At 43.5% G+C, this 19,601-nt stretch overlaps 2 protein-coding genes and 1 non-coding gene across 5 annotated transcripts in view; all 3 read left to right on the forward strand.

Annotated features, from left to right (window-relative positions):
- Positions 1-1,557: 1,557 nt before the first annotated feature.
- On the forward strand, positions 1,558-17,139 carry dennd3a (DENN/MADD domain containing 3a). Its single transcript, XM_008331520.3, has 30 exons — positions 1,558-1,768; positions 4,203-4,303; positions 4,605-4,760; positions 4,854-4,989; positions 5,347-5,462; positions 5,539-5,669; positions 5,759-5,870; positions 5,957-6,076; positions 6,858-6,956; positions 7,040-7,159; positions 7,504-7,619; positions 8,054-8,209; positions 8,284-8,380; positions 8,466-8,563; positions 8,660-8,865; positions 8,944-9,103; positions 9,192-9,348; positions 9,664-9,886; positions 11,371-11,450; positions 11,555-11,734; positions 11,828-11,998; positions 12,588-12,717; positions 12,887-12,994; positions 13,857-13,954; positions 14,779-14,933; positions 15,074-15,140; positions 15,288-15,360; positions 15,492-15,610; positions 15,732-15,869; positions 16,058-17,139. The coding sequence occupies exons 2-30, from the start codon at positions 4,223-4,225 to the stop codon at positions 16,250-16,252; spliced, it is 3,798 nt and encodes a 1,265-aa protein (XP_008329742.1). The 5' UTR covers positions 1,558-1,768; positions 4,203-4,222; the 3' UTR covers positions 16,253-17,139.
- trnav-cac (transfer RNA valine (anticodon CAC)) lies at positions 14,601-14,673 on the forward strand. The gene has a single exon. It is a non-coding gene; the product is annotated as a tRNA-Val (tRNA).
- Positions 17,140-18,324: 1,185 nt separating the features above from the next.
- slc45a4a (solute carrier family 45 member 4a) overlaps positions 18,325-19,601 on the forward strand; it is a 34,252-nt gene continuing 32,975 nt past the window's right edge. The window contains exon 1 of one of the 3 annotated variants that reach the window (XM_017041350.2): positions 18,325-18,544. The gene's annotated coding sequence lies outside the window, so the exon portion shown is untranslated. The remainder of the gene's footprint in view (positions 18,545-19,601) is intronic. The other 2 variants (XM_025065085.1, XM_025065086.1) reach the window with 2 other exon arrangements.

Here is a 19,601-nt window from a genome sequence, read left to right on the forward strand (position 1 = left end):
GTCTGTGTGCAGATACCTCTTGGTTCCTGTTTTACATTTTTTATGTTTCAGTCATTACATGTGTGTGTGTGTGTGTGTGTGTGCACCTCTGAACATGTTGTCCTTTGCTTTCTGTTGCATTCAAGTGTGTGAGTGTGTGTGTGTGAATGCCCGTGTTCAGTCATGCATATATATGTGTGTGGGTATGTGTGTGTGTGCGTTGTCCAGGGAACATATAAGTGGATTTGCCGTCATGCCTTTATTTCTGTCGTGGAAACATGGGCATCAGAGAGAAAGTAGGTCTGAGGGTTAGAAGGAAGTGTGAAGGGAGAGTGTGTGTGTGTGTGTGTGTGTGTGTGTGTGTGTGTGTTGAGAACATCCACAGGTTCACATGACAGACAGCAGTTACATGACAATCATCACAACAGGGTGAAAAACAGGTCACTGGACTGAGCTGGGTCTCCAACACTGTAGATGGGGGGGGGTCGAGGGGGGGTACTGAGGCAGATGTCCAGGATCCCATGTCGTAAGCCAGCTTGTTTACGTCTGTGTGTGTGTTACTGTCTGGTAGTGTGTGTGGACGGTTGTTCAGCCAATCAAGTCAATGTCCTTCCCTCCAGTGATCTCTGTAGCCCACGGCCTCCGACTGTTGACCTCAGTCCACGTCTCAGACCTCCGCCAAAAACAGATCCTGTTTAAAAACAAAAACAAAATCAGTGTCTGTGGACTTTCTCGTTTTCCACAGACACAATTAAAAGATTAATTTCTCCAGACATTTCTTGTTCCTCAGGTTTTCTGGTGATTTTCTCCGCCGTACGACTCCAGGGAAATGAAAGTGGCTGCCCACTCATGTGCAGAGTACAGAGGTGTACAATAACAGACTCTGACAACAACAGGAGCTGTGATGTAGCAGTGTAAGCAATTTTGTACCAAACTTAACCGAATTAGAATAGATTACAAAAAAGCAGTCAGTTATTTTACAGGTGATTGACTACAGAGTCAGAGAAAACTTTCTCCCTCAGTGTGAAGCTCCATCATGTCGTGTTGTGCTGTAGAGCTTATATAATCAGAACGAGAAACAAACAGGGAAATAATACAAGGGATGATGAAGCGAAATGTAATTTTTCTATTAGCAATTAGTGACACCTAGTGGTTTTAGAAATACATATCAGACCGGTTTAAACTGCCAATTTCAAAGCATTAGCATTTACAGATTATTAAAACACTTGAAATTGAAAAGACAACAATTCAAATTATTAACGTAAAAAGAAAGAGTTAATGAGTTTATATTCCAGATGAAGTACGGCGTTCTAAAGATTCGCCACAATCTAAGTTTAAAACAAATTAGAGTAGCAGAATTAACAACGGTTGAGATAATTACTTCTTTTCAAATAAGTACTACTCATCATTCTATTTGTTTAATCATAGAGAATATTAAACGCTATTGTATACTTTTTAAAAAGGCTTAATAGAATTAGATACCAATGAGCAGCAGATGGCGCCACTGGAACTATAACTCACGCGTTTGAGGGACAGAGATTGTGACGAGTATGCTTTTATTTTGAAGTGTGAAACCGGAAATGTGAAGAACGGCTGCTGTGACAGCGGCGGCGGCGGTGTGTGTGAGTGCGGGCGTTTGTATTAGAAACAGTTGAATCAGTGCACTAACTGGAGAGAAGTTGAAGAGTTGAAGTTGTCACTCCATGTTGAGGAGCTCGTGTCACTTTAGTCAGAGTGTCTCCGTGTCGTTGACCAGTTCACCTCCGGAGATGAAGGAGTGATTTTAAAGGTGAGTCTTTGATTTGCTTTTTGCGTAGTTTGCAGAAGAAAGAATCCCGTCCGACTGGTCTCTACGACTCAGACTGATCCTCGTTTCTCCTCTGGAGTTTTGTGTTGCTGTGGTTTGTGTTACATTTTGTGATCATTTTTTAACATCGTCGTTGACGACCTGCTGTAGCGTTGTGGTAACGAGTCCACCCGGTGATGCTGAGACTCTTTTGACATGAATTCTAGTCTGTACTTCCAGTTTCGATCCCGGCAGGGATTTGTGGATTAGTCAGTGATCGATCTCGTCTAAACCAATCAACAGTTAGTTTTCTATCGTTGACTTCTGTGGTTTAACTATATTCATGTGACTTAGTAGGAAACGTGTATTAAAAGATCTAGACAGTACTCACCTGAGTATTACCTGAGTATCATTCTTTAATTTTTTTTAAAAAATTTGTGTGAACACAGGTGGATATTATAAGGTGTATGGAAGTCGATTTTCTTAATATTGTGTCTTAGAAACAAAACAATCTTCTATTTTCCCACTCAGTACACAGAGAGAAGATAAAGTTTAGTCACAACATTTACAAAATAACAACTTGAGATTTTTGTTCGGAAAACCTAAGATAAATTCAAATCCTGCCTAAATACACAAATTCCGCCAAAGTGATTGCAAAAAGTTTTTTAAAAAAACATACAGATAATCTGCCATATTGTCATATTATTGGTCTCATTGTTATTGTTTTGACAGCTAGCCCGACTTGTAGCCACCTCGTCAGTGTTTCCTCCTGTTACGTCACTTCAGCTTCATTAGACTCAGACTTAACTGCTGTTTAAACCTGTTGTCGACGACATCAGATGTGTTCATCTCTGAGATATGAAGTTCAACTTGTTTGTCCACAGGTCTTGTCCAGAGCTCGTGCTGCCTGTGGGGTTACCTCCTCAGAGACGCAGGCTCTGCTCTTCATCCCAGCAGTAGACAGCTTAGCTCAGTACTTTTAAACTAACTACATCTGTTCACCCTCATGAACATGTGCAGGGTTTTATGAAATAATGGGGTTTTTCAAGGAGTAGGTGAGCAAAGTGTTTCCATGACACAGCAGGATAGTTCATTAGTCAGAGGTCTGTGAAAAGAAAAAGCTGTAAGAAGGGACGGAAGGGCGGCCTTCAAAGACAAAAAACAAAAGAGATAAAATAGAAGAAAAGAATGCACAGATGGAAGAGGAAGATGAAGAGGATGAAGGTGGAATTTGAGGAAAAAGTGATGAGAAAAATATGGTCCGACACTCAGAGATGATTCTGAGGGTTATCCTGTAGCTGCAACTAATGCAAGTCAGATGTTTATTCTTGGATTTGTTTGTCCAGAGAGAAGGATTCAGTTGGTAGGAATGAAGCAGAGTGAGGATTTGATGCAGATATTTATGACTGGTGAGAAGACAGATGACACTGGAACTTCTAACTTGGAAAATCGATAGAGTGCAAAAAATGACCAACTTATAATAGAATGAAATCGTGTATTAGCACCGATATATTTCTATTATATGTTTCTGTCTTTATAAAACTACATGTGGCTTCAACAGTATTACAAAGTCAGAGTTTAACAAACACGGAGATCAGAAACACAGAACTCCTGTGATTGGACCAGATTTTGACCAGTTTTGCAGAGTTTTAGAAACCAGAGTCAGTGTGAGTCCATTTTAAGACGTTTTAAAAACCACTCCAGTAATTAGTCCTGTCTGCATCTGCGTCTGACAAACTTGTTTACGGCTGTGCGCGGCCTCCGGTGAGCGTGTGTCTGTGCACACAGCTGGAGGAGTTCTGCGGGAAAAGGAGAAGTCTGTGAAATACTTGTGGTGTATGTGAGCATCGCAGTGAGACGAACAGCCACAGTGGGAGCACTTCTTTGTTTTAAAGAGTCTCAAAAGCAATTCCCTGACAAACAAAGAAGTCAAAAGTACCAGCTAATGAAAAAACATAAACGTTCACACACTTTCGTTTCCACATTTGTGCAACGTTGACTGATAATATTGTGTTGAATCATTTCCTTCACCAATAAGATTAAAGTAAAAGAAAAAGTAGAAAGTGAACTGCTTGTCATTGTGACACAGCACACACAACCAACTGTGACCTCTGCTTTTAACCCATCACCAACGTGAACAGAGGGCAGCTTTAAGGACCCAGGGAGCAGTGGGGGAGGGGGGGGGATGCTCAGAGCCTCAGTGGTAACTTGGCAGAGGGTACAATCGAACCTAAAACCTTCCAGACCCAAGTCCACTTCCTTAACCACTAAGCCACCACTGCTTTTATGTTGGTTGAAAAGACAAAAGTCTTTGTCTAATAATCATTTCTTATCCAAAATGTTTGTTTTTGTTTAGTCATAGATAAAATGTCATTAGTTTCTAAAAAAATGGAGGAAAAAAAACCCCCAAAGATTTGTCGATGTGTCATCCTCGCAGCTCTCCTCTCCTCTGATGTGATGGCAGAGCTCCCGTCTGGACTGTTGGAGGCGTGTGTCGTGGTCGGGGCCTCCAGTGATAAACTTCGAGATATACTCCAGGTATAAACACGGTACTGCACAAAGTTAGCCAAAAGCTAGTCAAATAACTACGGATTAGCCAAACAATTAAAAACATACAATGGCTAAATGTTAGTTTAGGTTCAATAGATAAAACATTAACCAGTCACGTAGCCAAGAATCTTAAAGCTCAAACCAAAGTCTAGATAACAGTGCAAATAATAGGTCACGATTTTACCTAAAAGTTAAAGGTTAGCCAAGTGCATTGAATGCTGAATGTTAGCTTATCAAAAATAGTTAACTGCCGTTAAAGTCCATGCTAACACTGTCACATGTTTTTCAGCTTCATCAGCAGAACAAATTAAACGACCACACCGTGCTAGAAGCCGAGGTCCTGCAGGTCCACGCACCTCCGTTTGTTACCAAAGAGACCAACTCCAGTCAGGCCATTGGTCCGGCCTTCAGCCGTGTCCAGAGGAGGAAGAGCTTCATCAAGAAGGTTTGTTTTCACACTCAAGGACTGTTATGTTAATCTTGTAAAAAACAGTTTTGTTTGGAAAAAAAATGTTTGTTTTGTTTTGTTTTCCTGCAGAAAAGGCGAGACCGAGCTTCAGAGTCGTTAACCAATGGAGACACAGCAGGTCGGGCGGAGGCGTCACCAGCCACAGAGGACATCAGCGTTCCAAAGGACCTGGACCTCATCGCTCTGCCACAGCTTTGTTTCCCTGGTACAGTGGGTTTCCTCACGGGACACTTTTATCTCAGTCATGATCTACCTTCACTGGAGCGTTTTCAAAAGCAGAAATTCTCACCACTAGCTTTTATCAAGCCATTCAACATTTCAGCTCAGTGTAGTGGCGTCGTCTACTGAGCTGCTGCTGCTGCTGCTTGACTCGTCACTGTGTACACTGTTCTGTCTGAAACTAATTACTGCACGGTGGAAATGAACGTCCCCTCAGGGCCAGTACGTCTGCGCCTCCGTCTGATCTCCATCTTGGCTCCTGCACTAAACAGTAGTTATGAATGTGATGAAGCTGAATGTACCGTGCAGCTCAGTCACGTGATCTCCTCCCCGCTGTTCACAGGTGGTCTTCAGTTAGCCGCAGAGCAGCTGGAAGACAATTACCACTTCCTCGTTTTCACCGACATGTTTGGGAACCGAACCCACGGCGTCGTTGTGCAATATTACAGAGATGTGCAGGTACAAAACACACACACACACTTGTAACATGAGAAATACTGAGCGTGAAACCAGCTGAATCCAGTTGCTGTGTCAGTCGTGTCAGGAAGGCGCTGCCCAGAACGGTCACAGATGGAATTCATCAAAGTCCCGTCTCTACACTCCCTTCGCTGTGTGCATCATCTCCAAGTTCCCCTACTACAACGCTCTGAGAGACTGCTTATCGTGGTAACTGAGCCACAGTCAGAGTTCCACATCACTGTTCTTTAATGCACAGAATTAAACTTTTCTCCCTTTTTCCTCACCCCCTCCCCCAGTCTCCTGGTCCAGCTGCGTCCTGCAAGACACGCAGACTTTGAGGAAACGATCAAAGAGTTTTCTGCCAAACTGTCTCTGGTTCCTCTGCCTCCTCCTGGTCAGCTGCACGTGGTCAGGAAACATTTACCTTTTCAGAGTTCTTCTCCTGCTCTGTGTAAGCGTTTTGTGTTATTTAATAATGCATGTGTGTGTGTTAGTCCTTCAGTCTGCGCCCCCTTCAGGTGGTTCTTCCGTCCAGGGACGATCCAGACAGTCCAGTCATCGACATCGACCTTCATCTTCCGTTCCTCTGTTTCACACACACCGGTCTCCTGCAGGTGAAAAGACAAGACAGAAAAAAAAAACAGCTGCAACTGAGCAAAGATCACTCCAATAATAATAAGTCGATCATATTTTTTGTTTTAATCTGTGTTTGATCATGAAGTTACAGCAGCTACTTCTAGTCGTCTCCTCCTCAGTTTGATTCCTTCTGTTCTTCATCGTCCATTCTTTAATTTGCACCAAATTACAGTAATTAAATCAAATGTTTTTGGCAGTAAAAATCCAAGAACGTAACATGGTCCAGCAGTGTTGGACTGTGGGCTTCAGTCATGGCTGAGAGTTGTGTGTGAAGAATGTTCCCTAGTGGTTTAATTATGTAATTACAGAAAATTGTCCATAAGAATTTCTCTTTATACATTTAACCTCTGTCTCAGCCAATATAATAAGATCTAACATCAAGTGATTTGATTGGTGACATTTTCCTGTCAAATCTTCAGCTCCTGCTGCTTAGAAGTTTATTATTTTATACATTGGTTCAAACAGTTTGTTTATAATCAGTGACCTGGCGCCGCCATCTTGAATACCAGAGGTGAGAACTAGATTCCACACCTCTGTGTCATTCATGTCAGTGTCATTCTTTGGAAAATGTTGACTTAAACCCTCAGTAGTTCAGACTTGTCGTTTCTCTGTGTTTACACTCAGACTTAATCCTCACATTCGATCTACTTAACACCGCCAAAATGTTGTTTATGTACAGCTTTCCCGTGCCGTCATGGTAGGAAAGTATGAGTGTTGTAACTCACCCTCTCCCCCACTCTCCCCCTTCCTGTACTGTAGGTACTTTCCTGCCTCCTTCAGGAACAGAGACTGGTCTTCTTCTCCTCTGACTGGGCCCGTCTCACTCTGGTTGCAGAGAGTTTGCTGTTGTACCTGCAGGTGAGTGTGACCGGAACATCCCGTCATTCGAGTTCTTTACATTTAAAAAAAAAATCCCCTCTGTCATTCCTTCCTTTTCCCAGCCTCTGTCCTGGCAGCAGCCGTACGTCCCTGTCCTGGCCCGGGGAATGTTGGACTTCCTCATGGCTCCCACGGCCTTCCTGATGGGCTGCCACATCAGTCACTTTGAGGAGGTTGCTGCTGTGGGTATCTGTGTTGAAGTTGTTCATTTAGAGAAGAGCAGTGTGCAGTTAGAGTGTTGAAGTTGTTCATTTAGAGAAGAGTAGTGTGTAGTTCAGATCAATCATCTTAAACAACCGTATTTTTTTCAGTAGGTGAAGAGGAGACTGGTGACAATGACGGTTCAGTCTCCGCTGCGTTCATGTTTATTCTTCCAGAAACAGCACATCCACCATCAGCTGTCTGTTCATTTAACAGAGCTGGACACAGGCAGATTGTGTTGTCAGAGAATTAGACCCATTGTGTTAGTAACAACAACAACAGCGACTGTGATTGTGATGGTGTCTGTTCTTGTCTCACTGAACAGGAGACGGAGGATCTGATCCTGGTGAATGTGGACGACGGCACCATTCAGTCGTCCTGGTCTGAGACCATCGACCTACCGTTTATTCCGCTGGCTGCGGCTGAGTGCTTCACGTCACGGTAACTCACACACAGCGTACAGTAGGAACACTGAGAGGAGGTTGTTGTCTCTGAGCTGCAGTGAAGCCTCGGCTGAAATCAAAGCCTCGAGTCAATCTGATTAGTCATAACATTCTGCTTGAATTCCAGTTCAATCTAATTACACGTGCTACTCCGATAAAAACACTCACTCACAGACAGAGCCTTTAAACTCCTCGCACTTAACTCCTCCCATTGTGCAGCGGTGCCCAAAGTAGGAGGCGCGGGCCCTTGCAGGACGTGTGGAGCTGAATTTTTGGCCAATTCCAGTCTGACAAACTGTCGAATCCGGTTTACTAAATAAACATTGAATAATAAAGTTGAACACAAAATGGATTTCATTCTGTCCCTCTGACAGATACACTCGGTGACCCCTGCTGTACATTATTTCAGTTGCGTGTTGTATTCATGTGCAGGGCCGAGTCTCTGCAGCTGCACTATGACCTGGAGCTGTGTCACCTTGGAGTCGGCACCGACGCTAACACTCTCCGCTGCCAACGACGGGACTGGCAGAGACGGCTGAACACACAGATCCAGAACATCTCCCTGGAGTTGGTGGTCAACATTTTCAGGTAGGTCTGTGCAGGTCTGCTGTGGTCACTGGGTAGAAACGGTTTTCTCACACGTCTCACGTCTCCTCCATCAGAGGAGTCCAGGACTTCCTGAACCATGAACACAGAGTTTTTAACAGCGAGGAGTTCCTCAGGACCAGGGACCCTGGAGACCAGTGCTTCTATAAGAAGGTGAACACACACTCTGACCTGTGCACTCACCACGTTCCACTGAGCTCCATATGAATGACTGACTTGTCTACGTCTCTGTCTCCAGGTGTTGGATACTCACTTCTTTCACTCATTCCTGCGAGACAGGCTCAACAGAAAGCAGGACTCCTTCAGCCGCATGGAGCAGAACACACGTTCACACAGGTATGAAGCCTGTTACATGCTGTCTGAACCTGTAACTATCAAACCAGGAGGAGGCGCTGTCTGTGAACTCTCTGTATCCTGATGCTGTGTCTGCAGGAACCGAGCCATGACGGAGTCCCCCCGACGTCCTCCCATGTCTGAACTGTCCAGGACCGGCTACAACAGCTACACGAGTCCCAACGACAGACTGAGTAAAAGGCTGGGAGCCAGTCTGCCAAACCTGGAGCAGTCTGGGACCGACCACGTGGCTCCCATCGTCTGCAGCAGACCAGCCTCCCTCAGGAAGATGACTCCAGATATCGGTCAGGACCAGAGACCAGAGACTGAGATGAGGCTGAGATGTTACACCTGATTAACAGTTTGTTCGTTTTTTATTCTAGGATTAAAGTTTCTTCAGAAATCAGTGAAGGTTTTCCGTCTCCCAGAATTCCCTCCTCCTCTGGCCTACCATTACGTACAGAACTATTATTCAGACATGGTGGCTTTACTGGGGAAGGCTATTAACACGACAACGTCTGAGGAGTCTGCCCTCCTGGCTCGGTACTACGAAACAAGTTATTTCAAAATGTAGAACCATCAGTTCACAGAGTCGGTGATCTAACACTGTCCACCTCTGTCTTCTTTCCAGGTATCACTATCTGCGTGGTTTGGTGAACACTGTGTCCAACAGGCGTCTGGACGCTCTGGAGGACTTTCAGAGTCTTTACAAGACGGACTCAGAAATCTTCCCCTCTCAGATGGTCAAATCTCTGGTCGACTCCCTGCCGGAAAGTGAACGGATACAGGTTTGTCTGAAAAAGCTGTGGTGGCTGCGATGTGCAATACTTTGTTCAACTGCAGTACCTTAAATATCCTGCAGGCAAACAGACAAACACTGTTATAACTCAAACTAAAGCAGCTTAAAAAAACATCTACAGGCAAACAGACAAACACTGTTATAACTTTAACCAGCTGTCGTTTAGAGATTCACGGCTGATCCTGACCCTCCGTCTATTTTATTTTATTTTATTTTCTAATTATGTTAAATTGAATCTCTCTTTTCTAATGAAAGTTTCATTTGTTCAAAAAGTCCGTCTTCTTTCATCTGAACCTGCACACAGGCCGACAGACGTCCGGAGCTGAAAAGGCTCATTAGCCGAGTCAAGAGGGACCAGGAGCGGGAACGTGCTCGCAACAGCATCGGGACTGAGGAAGGTGCTGTAAAGCGCTTCCAGCTGCCGAAAAAATATATGCAGCTGGAGGAGTTTGTGAAATGCGTCCAGGAGTCTGGGATTGTGAAAGACCAAGGAACGATACACCGGCTGTTTGATGCCCTGACTGTGGGTCAGTACTGCATCATCTATAGTCCATGAAGCTGAAGCAGCTCTCCCTCTACTTTGACTTCTCCCCTTTTCCATGCAAACAAATTTTCCCCTAGTTAATAATTACCTCAGCACCGCTGAGTCCTGCAGCCTGATGGTTATTGGTTGGTTATTTAGGGATTTGGAGCTGAATGGAAACGAACTTTGTTCCTTTTCCTTTAGATATTTAGGAATGTTTTTTCTTCACACCTGAAGTTTCTGCTTGTGAGCAGAGTTGAAAACAGAAACGTGTGGCTGTGAGAGTGACCTCAGGGTGACCTGAAAACATTCCCGACTCAGATACTCAGATTCACCATGTTAGGAAGCTGCTGAGAAAGTACACTACATGTGATCCGGATGTGTGTTTTATCAAAGATAAGAAGTCAGGAGAGGAAGAAAATATTTCTCCTGAAACTTTAAGCTGAAAGTTTTGACTACGAGAGCGAAAGCAGATGGAGACGAGGGTGAACCAGGAGTTTGTGTTTGTTAAGGCTATAAAATGCTCTGTTGTGAGTGACCTATGACCTGGATTGAACACTTTAGGATCCTGAAACAGGATGTAGGTCATGCCAAAGTGCTGACTCATTTGAAAATACATGGAAGTGAATATGAAGTGTTCCTAAGACGACACGTTTGTTGCTGCAGTACCACAGTTCCACCAGTGTGGGGACATTTAAGGTCAGTCTAATCTAATCCAGTCTCTGAGGTCAGTGTAAAAAAAAACACAGATAAGAATTTTAAATAGTGCGCCCAGTGTTTTAGGTTTGAGTCAAAGTCAGAGCTGTGTAATCACTTTGACTAAAGTCGAACTTTAACAGAAATAACTGTTTAAATTCATCCATCTCTAAGTCACAGGACAAAAGTTCAAGTAAAAACATTAGTTAAGAGTCTTAATCACTGAAAACATTTCAGTTTTGCTCAAATTTAGAACTCAGATATAGAGTCACTGATTGAGTCACTGATGAGAAATAAAACAGGAACTGGAGTTTTTGAACTTTGATTCAGTGAAGTCTGTGACCTCAGTGACGTCTGGACTTAGATTTACCTGGACTTTCAGGTCAGTCTTATAATCACAACGCAAAAGTCCCTCAACTTTATAAAAGATGTAACATATTAAATTAGACTAATTTGTCTTGTGACTTTTACAGTGTGAAATACAGTATGACCTCAGTGGGCAGTGGGGCCGTTAATGGGGAGCTGTGTGTGTGGGAGGCAGGGATGGGGGAGGGAGGGGGAGACCAGCCTGCACACACTGCTCCACTGTGTGCAGTCATTGTTGTCACACATAGAAGTACTCACCCCCCCCCCCGCGCCCACACCCCAGTTTTATTCATGCTGATAAATGTAAATGCTGTGAAGATGTTGCTCCAGTTTCTCTTTGTTTGAACGAACTGAGACTTGAATGCATTTCTGCGAAGACGACATGTTCTCATCTGTGTTTTAACTTGTCTGGTGTGTGTGATGCAGGTCATCAGAAGCAGGTGAGTCCAGACCTGTTCAGAGTGTTTTACACCATCTGGAAGGAGACTGAAGCTGAGGCACAGGAGGTCTGTATCCAGGTCTTTTCAGTGTGGTCAAACATGAGGCCCGGGGTGTCAGAAATGGCCCGGCCTTCAGTGTCACATCAGTAAAAACCCTGTGTTGTTGTCAGGTGTGTTTGCCCTCATCTGTGTTGGAGCACATCGAACCCAGCGAGTGCGTCTTCAAACTGTCGTCCTCGGTCAAAACCAGCCGCGGCGTGGGAAAGATCGCCATGACTCAGCGGCGCCCCTTCCTGCTGACCGATGGACGGCCGGGGTACGTGGAAGTGGCACAGTACAGGGATCTAGAGGTGAGACACGGGTGAAGAATGGAGGACTTTGGGGGGTCTTCTCTGTCAGTGGGATACACAGCAGGTTATTCTGTGTCCTCCTCCACCCATCAGGAGGTGAAGGTCTCCTCTGCTCCCTTCCTCCTCCTCCGTATTCCCAGCCTGAAGTTGCGCGTTCGCGGCAGGAAGGAGGCGTTTGAAGCCAATCTGAAAACGGAGACTGAGCTCTGGAACCTGATGGTGAAAGAGATGTGGGCCGGACGCAACATGGCCGACCAACACAAGGTTCTGGTTTCTCTTTGTCCTGACCACTCACAGGACGTCTTTCAGTGTTACTTACTGTGTGTGTGTGAGTGTGTGTCGGTGTCAGTGCGCTCCGGTGACCTTTGTGGGTGTGGTTGAAATTCCATGAGGCGACATTACCATAGATACCAACAGTCACACACAGACGGGGGGCTTCCTTTGTGAAACCAGATGATGTCACCAAAAAAAAAAAAAATCATTCTCACACATCGGTTCTTTTTCTCTGTCCTCGTTCCTCTTTTCTTGTCGTCATTGACATCACAATGGACTTCACAATCCATAAAGTACAATGTAAAATATATATAAGTGTATATATATAAAAATGAGAGATCCAGTAATGAGGAGCACAGGCTATATTTAACACACATTTACTGTAAATGTGGACTAGAAATAGATCAGTTTGTGGAAATGTGACTCAGTTATTTTTCCCTATTTCCCAGAATGAGACTTTTTTACACTGGGTCATATACTCTATATATATACATGTATATTGTGAGGTGACTTTGTGAAGTTTTCATGTCAAGCATGTGGTTCTACTGCAGTACCTGTGACTGACTGTGTTTCTCTGCAGGACCCTCAGTACATGCAGCAGGCTCTGACCAACGCCCTGTTGATGGACGCAGCCGTGGGCAGCCTCCAAAACAGCAAATCCATCTACGCCGCTTCCAAACTGGCGCACTTTGACCGCATCAAGATGGAAGGTGTGGGAACGGGGTTTTTTTTTGTTGTTGTCCGTGTGGAAATTCAGAACTCCTCAGTTTATCAGAGACTCACAGGAAGTGGTGCTCAGAGTCTGATTGGCTCCCCGGAGTCCTGTAGTTTGTGTGAAGGTCGGTAAAGGTCACTGAACTATGTTTTGTCTTTCTCAAGTCCCCATGATGGTTCCCAAGACGACGGCGGAAACACTCAAGCACAAAATTAACCCTTCGCTCGAGCTCGCCGCCCCTCAGCCTGTGGATGTGCTGTTGTACACACCAGGTAAAAGCTCTCACACACACACACACACACACACACACACACACACACACGCAGACACTCTTCTCCTGCGTAGGTCATGTGGGCTGTAAAAAAGCCATTAATGTTTTTTTTTTACCAGCCTTTTTGTTATCACACCTACTGGCCAATAAGTAAGCTTCATCCATCACTGATCATAAGAAGTCCTTTCTGATTGGCCAGTGTGAAATACTGGGATTTGATTGGTCTTTTGGTTAGAAAAGTTGTTGGGTTTTTTTTCCCCCCCAGAGTGACAAAACTTTCAAAACGTTCCTTTACTTTAAACTGTCTGACGTTGAATCCTTGTCTTCCTCACCGACTTCTCTCTTTAGTCTGAATAAAGGTCACTGAATTGAATTCCTGGCACATGTCCACCCCACTCCCTGTCCCTGTCCCACCCAGCCCCTCCTGTCCATTCCTTTTCTGTTCCATATGTTTCTCACTTTCTGCATCAAGTGTCTCCTCTGGTCTCTGTCTGTCTCTCGGTCTGTTTGTTTTAACATCTCATTCCCGTCTGTTGTCCTTACGACACACACACACACAGGATGTCATGCTGTGTGTTTCTGTGAGTGGTGTGTTGAAGTGGTGATGGTTTCCTTCGGAGGAATTCTGACCGTTAGGGTGAAGCCTGGGTGGAGTCGGCTCTAGGAAACTACTGTAGGTGTTTTTATTCAAACCCTTAAATCACAGCAGAGGGAAAACTTTCAGACATTCCTGGAGCAACTTTCAGATTTCCGTCCTGTTCAGTACAAAATAAAAGTCACGCAGTGTAATTACATTGAGTCTTTAAACAAAAACTAGTCTGTAATGAACCGTTGAATTAAATTCTTTTTGTTTTTGGCCTCAGGTCAGCTGTGGGTGTCTGTGAGTGGGGGAAAGGTGATGGTGTTCGACGCCTCCAGCTGGTCCCTCACACATACATGTCATGTAGGGAACGCAAGACTGGTGAGTAGAGAGAGAAGAGTTTTGGGGGGATTTTTGTGATCACTTTAGGGAAAACCTTTGTTGTTTTTGTGTTTTTTTTGCGTTTTTTTTTTACTTTCTGAAAATTGAGCTAAAATTGAAGTGTTATTTTTTTTAAGGTTCTTCTCACTGCTGTGCTAATCACAGAGCTGTTCTTAAAGCATGCAGGTCAGGGTCACATGAAATCGTTAACTGTGTGTGTGTGTGTGAGAGAGAAGGACAGAGTCAACTACAATATTTGCACAGTCATCAGCAGCAGGTCACGTGATCTCTCCTCCACAGTGGTAACGTGGAGCGTGTGTGTGAGTTAAAGTGGAAAATGAGTGGAAAATGACAGTAAAGTTCATCAACAACATAGAACAGAGACCGTTGTCTCTCTCTCTCTCTCTCTCTCTCTCCTGCTGTTCACACTCTTTAATAAGCATTTAACATGGTGTAAAAATCCATTTAGTTCTCATTTATTTGTTTTTGTGGTGATTATTTATGAGCTTTTATGATTCGCGTTCAGGCAAGTGTTTTAGTTTATAAGAGCAATGATGCCATCTAGCGAAAGGGTTTGGTGTTGCACAGTGAGGCCCTCCCTATCAGATCAGGTTTGCTTTTCTACGCTCCTCCCTGTCTTCTATCGGTTTCCGTAGTGTAGTGGTTATCACGTTCGCCTCACACGCGAAAGGTCCCCGGTTCGAAACCGGGCGGAAACAATTATTATGAATTTTTTAAAAATGATCTTAAAGTCGAGGATCCTGCAAAATAATTAACTTGGATCTAAGGTAAAAATAAGTAACATAAGGTTATTCCTGTCTTAGAATTGCATGCTGGGAGTTGACAAGGACCAGGTGTGGATGGGCTCCGAGGACTCTGTCATCTACATCATCAGCATGGTGGCCATGGTGTGTAACAGACAGCTGACGGAACACAGGGCTGAGGTCACTGGACTGGCACTGGACACAGACAAATACAGGTCTCACACACACACATGTTGACATGTAATCCTCCCACGTCAGAAGTATGTCATTAATTTGTTCAAGATCAAGAAACTGATTTTTTTTTAAATAAGATGGCATTATAATAATCTTATTACTGGATCTGTTTATTCTACAGCCAGAAGGTGGCGTACTCCTGCAGTGCAGAGGGAGCTGTGATGGTGTGGGACATATCAACACTTCAGGTTTGTTATAATAATAATAACATATATATATAAATATGGATGATGGCTGGATAGATAGATAATAATATTCTAGAAACTTCCTCCTGTTGTTGTTCATACTGTATGTGTCGTTTAAAGACTTTTGTTTGTCTGAATTAAATCCCTCAGGTCAAGAGACACTTCCGTCTGTCGTGTGATCGTCTGCTGTCCGTCTTCAGCTGCAGTGGAAGTCTGTGGTGCAGTGAGTCTCACTTCTTTTTACACCGGGCGGGAAAACAGGAAAGTCTAAAGACTGAGAGTTATTGATCGGAACAGGAAAGTCTAAAGACTGAGAGTTAGTGATCGGACACTGTGTCTGTGTCTGTTGTTCAGGCTCCAGGGACAGCATCATGGAGGTGTGGAGGAACGGTTCTCTGAAACACCGTCTGAATCTGCCAGAGCAACAGAAAGGCTCCGTGTCCTCGTTCAGCTCCGTCCTGCTGCTGCCTGAGGTGTTTGACTCCGTCCACACTGCACCACAGTGTGACGGTCAACCATCACTTCCTGACGTTTCCTTTGAGCTGATGTGACTAATGTGTGAGTGTCAATTGTTTCTTCCTGTGTTCGTTCCAGAGGGAGGAGCTGTGGAGTGTGTGCACAGGCTCAGCAGAAGTGTGTATTTGGTCCATGAAGGATCACACCAAGCCCTTCCACCGGGTGACGCTGCAAGACTGCTCTGGATGTTACTGCTTAATCAAAGTCAAAAATCAGGTCAGTATTTTTTTATACAGCGTCGAACAACGCAGCAAGAAATTAGATAAAATTAAATTGTAATAAGATATAAACAATGTTTTTAAATAAGACATGAGCTCAGTAATAATTGTTAATTGTTACATAAATGAAGAAACGTTAACTTAAAAATGAAATACCCAATAATAAATTGGAGTTTTCCTCTGCAGGTGTGGGTCGGTGGCTTCAGCCGCAGCTCCACCAAAGGCAAGATCTACGTCCTGGACACAGAGCGCCACCAGGTGTTGAAAGAGCTCCATGGCCACAATGACAAGGTGACGGCGCTCTGTTCTGCTGAGGACCGTTACGTCCTCAGTGGCGCTGGAAGACACGACGGAAAAATCGCCATCTGGAAGGTGGAGTAGTGGACGTTATCAGACTGGATTGGACTGAAGAAAGATTCTGGAGAATTGAACTGGAAACGTCACGTGACTCCAGGTTCAACATCCATAGGAAACAATGAAGGAAAAAGCTTTAACCTGCTGCTGCTGAGTCACATGTCAGTGGAGCAAAGCTACAAGTTTACATCGTCACTGTCTTTGAAACAGGGATATGGATGATTAAAATCAGTAGTAGTTTTTTTTTTTTTTTTCAATATGAAGGATGAAAGCAGACTGAAAACAGAGGAGCACGTTGTACTGGACAAATATTTATATTTTTGACATATCTGACATTACTGAAGAGGTTTGTACTTTTTTATTTATTTATGTTAAATTCAAACTGTGCCTTATGTAACTGTACACCGGTGTTTTCATCAGACTGGTGTCATGAAGAAACACTATGTGACTGAGCCTCACCTCCAGCTGTGTGTTGGAGGTGAATCCTGAAGCTCAAGGTTCCCAGAAACTCACCTTCCTGTTACTGGAGAGTTCTCCGTCACTGTGGGAGAGCAGAACTTCGCTGTTAACATGTTTTAGCGGATGTTCCCCATACAGATGAGACGTCATGGAAAATATATAGTGGAAGGAGAAACCGTTGTTTGGAGCTGAACTCGTGATTAATCGCTGACGTGTGATGCACATCGATTCCTGTTTCTGCGATAACTCGAGTATTTTTCCACCAATTAAAAACATACAGCTGGACTACGACCAAAGTAACCTTAGACACAGGTTGTTTTTTTTCTATTTATTTATGTACGTTGTTTTCAGCTACAGTATTTTACAGAAATTTCTGATTTTACGAACCGAGAGTGTGTGAAAACACACAGATGTGTGTTGTACTTGGTCATCAATGCAAGTATCAGGTGCGTGTATAGAGCAGCCAGTAGGAATCTGCATATCCTTAGTAGAAAAGTAAGGCCGTATATTTCCTAATAAAGGAGCCTTTTAGATGTGAGGTCCACTGCCATGGGACAAATAAATAAAATATTCTAACTAAAGTTAATTTGCCCACTCTGCAATACACAGGTTACAGGTTGTTGTTAAAAACAGAAAGTGCCAACGTTAATGATCTCTGTGTTATTTTCACAGGAGAAACCTGAGATTTTAACAGAAGATTTAAACCTTTGACACCGACTCATTCCAGAGTTTTGTTGGTAAAGGTTATTCACAGGTATTCACCTGTGTACCTTAGCTACCTGTGAATAGTTTTTTTTTTTTTTTTGTATTCTCACAGTAGCAATGTTAACTGTTTTTGCACGTAAACATTTTCATTCCTTTGGCCTGGAAACATTACAGAGCCAATTTGTTGTAATAATTCAAACAAATCTGCAAGAAATGGTCTAAACAATAGAATATCACCTGCAGTTTGATTTAAGATTACATACTCGAAACGTGAATAATGTATATATATGCTGTATATATTTCTATATCAGTGTCTAGGCAGTTTTTGTTTTAGTTTGGTAATATACAAGCATTTGTTTTTGTCTCCAAGACGGTTGACACACTATTAAAAAGAAAATAGATAGAGAATAATAGAGTTTTTCTTAGTTTTTCTCTATTTTAATTTTCATTCGTTACTGCTGTTATGCCTTTCTTTCAATTCACCGCAAGAGGGCGTCATAAGACCAAATAAAGGGAAAAACGTAATTTTTAAGTTTTAATTGTCACATGAGCTAATTGTCTTGTAAATAAGGATTGAGAGAAAATATTATTAAGACAGTACGTTTTTTAATAGTAGAAAGTTTAGAGGTAAATAGACTATATTTTTTAAATTTTAATCGATTTTTTTTTCTTATATTAATCGATTTTCACATTGACTTTTAGACAACTTCGTTAGAACAACAAAAAAAGGATTGTTCAACAAAACAAATACTTCTGATGAAGTCAGTGATTGTCATGCATAGTTTAAAACTGTCACCGTGCTCCTGTATGAACAGGTTCCAGTATCACAGACAGAAAAACAGAAACCGACAAAAAAAACCTCGGACACCCCTGGTTGATAGAAACGCCCCTGCACTTAAAAACACTACTGTTTTTTTAAACGTCATTTAAGAAACACAAGCCTATCCGCTCACTTTATTTGCCACAGTGAGACTCCGCCTCTTTATCCAAATCACGTATGACGTCGGCGGAAGTCAGCGCCGCGTCTCCTCTCCCGACACATATTCATATTTAAAGCCCTGGCTTCAGGAACAGGAGTAGCGGAGAGACCGAGCGACCGTCGGAGCGTTTCAGTGGATAAACACACGGAGTCAGCGGCTGACACGAACCGGCGAGGTGAGCCCCAGAGTCTGGCCAACACTGAGACCACAGGACGGGGGGACGGGAAGGGGTTTTTGCTGCCACTGTTTTTTAGAGTGCTGCTCCGGCGGCGGAGGAGCAGCAGCATCTCAGGTTGCGGCTGCTGCTGCAGAGCAGAGATGACGGGGAGGAGGAGGAGGAGGAGGAGGAGAAGAAGGTTTCACTGTAGTTACTGTAGGCCTGGAACAACAACAAAAACAAAAAGACAGGCAGAGATAAACAGGCAGCTAATACGGGCAGCCCCGGCTAATTATACAATGGTTATAATTAGCTGTTGTGAAAGGTGTCCTAACCTGGTGAGGCGGCGGAAGCTCATCAACAGATCAGTGTTAGCAGTTTGGTCCAGTGGGAACATCTCTAATAGAACACGACCTGTTCTGCTGCCCTCCTTAAACAGACACCTCTGCCTGAACACGGACACTTTTTACTTTCTCGACTGGTTTAATGAAGGAGAAGAGGCTCCGACATGTGTCGGTGGTCAGGAGGTCTGTTTGGGATTTGAGCGACATGAATTTGCTAGAAAATAAAATAAAACAAGTGCATAAGTGTCAGTCAGAATATGAAGGTGTTCTAGGAGAAAACAATGATGGAAGATAAAGTCCCTGTGTTGACATACAGGCGGACATTTACATCTCAAACAGTCCGTTTGTTTATATATATATATATATATACATATGTATATATATACAGTATATGTTAAAAAAGAAACTTACAAATATTTCTTAGTTTAGACAGGTGTATAATCATGTGATAAATACAGTAGATTTTTTCACGTGTTACGTGTGTTGCTATATTATTGTTTGGCTGCTGCTGCTGCAGAGCAGAGATGACGGGGAGGAGGAGGAGGAGGAGGAAGGAGAAGAAGGTTTCACTGTAGTTACTGTAGGCCTGGAACAACAACAAAAACAAAAAGACAGGCAGAGATAAACAGGCAGCTAATACGGGCAGCCCCGGCTAATTATACAATGGTTATAATTAGCTGTTGTGAAAGGTGTCCTAACCTGGTGAGGCGGCGGAAGCTCATCAACAGATC

Source organism: Cynoglossus semilaevis, chromosome 18 (genome assembly GCF_000523025.1).
Source record: "Cynoglossus semilaevis isolate Cse_v1.0 chromosome 18, Cse_v1.0, whole genome shotgun sequence".
NCBI classification, from domain to species: Eukaryota; Metazoa; Chordata; class Actinopteri; order Pleuronectiformes; family Cynoglossidae; genus Cynoglossus; species Cynoglossus semilaevis.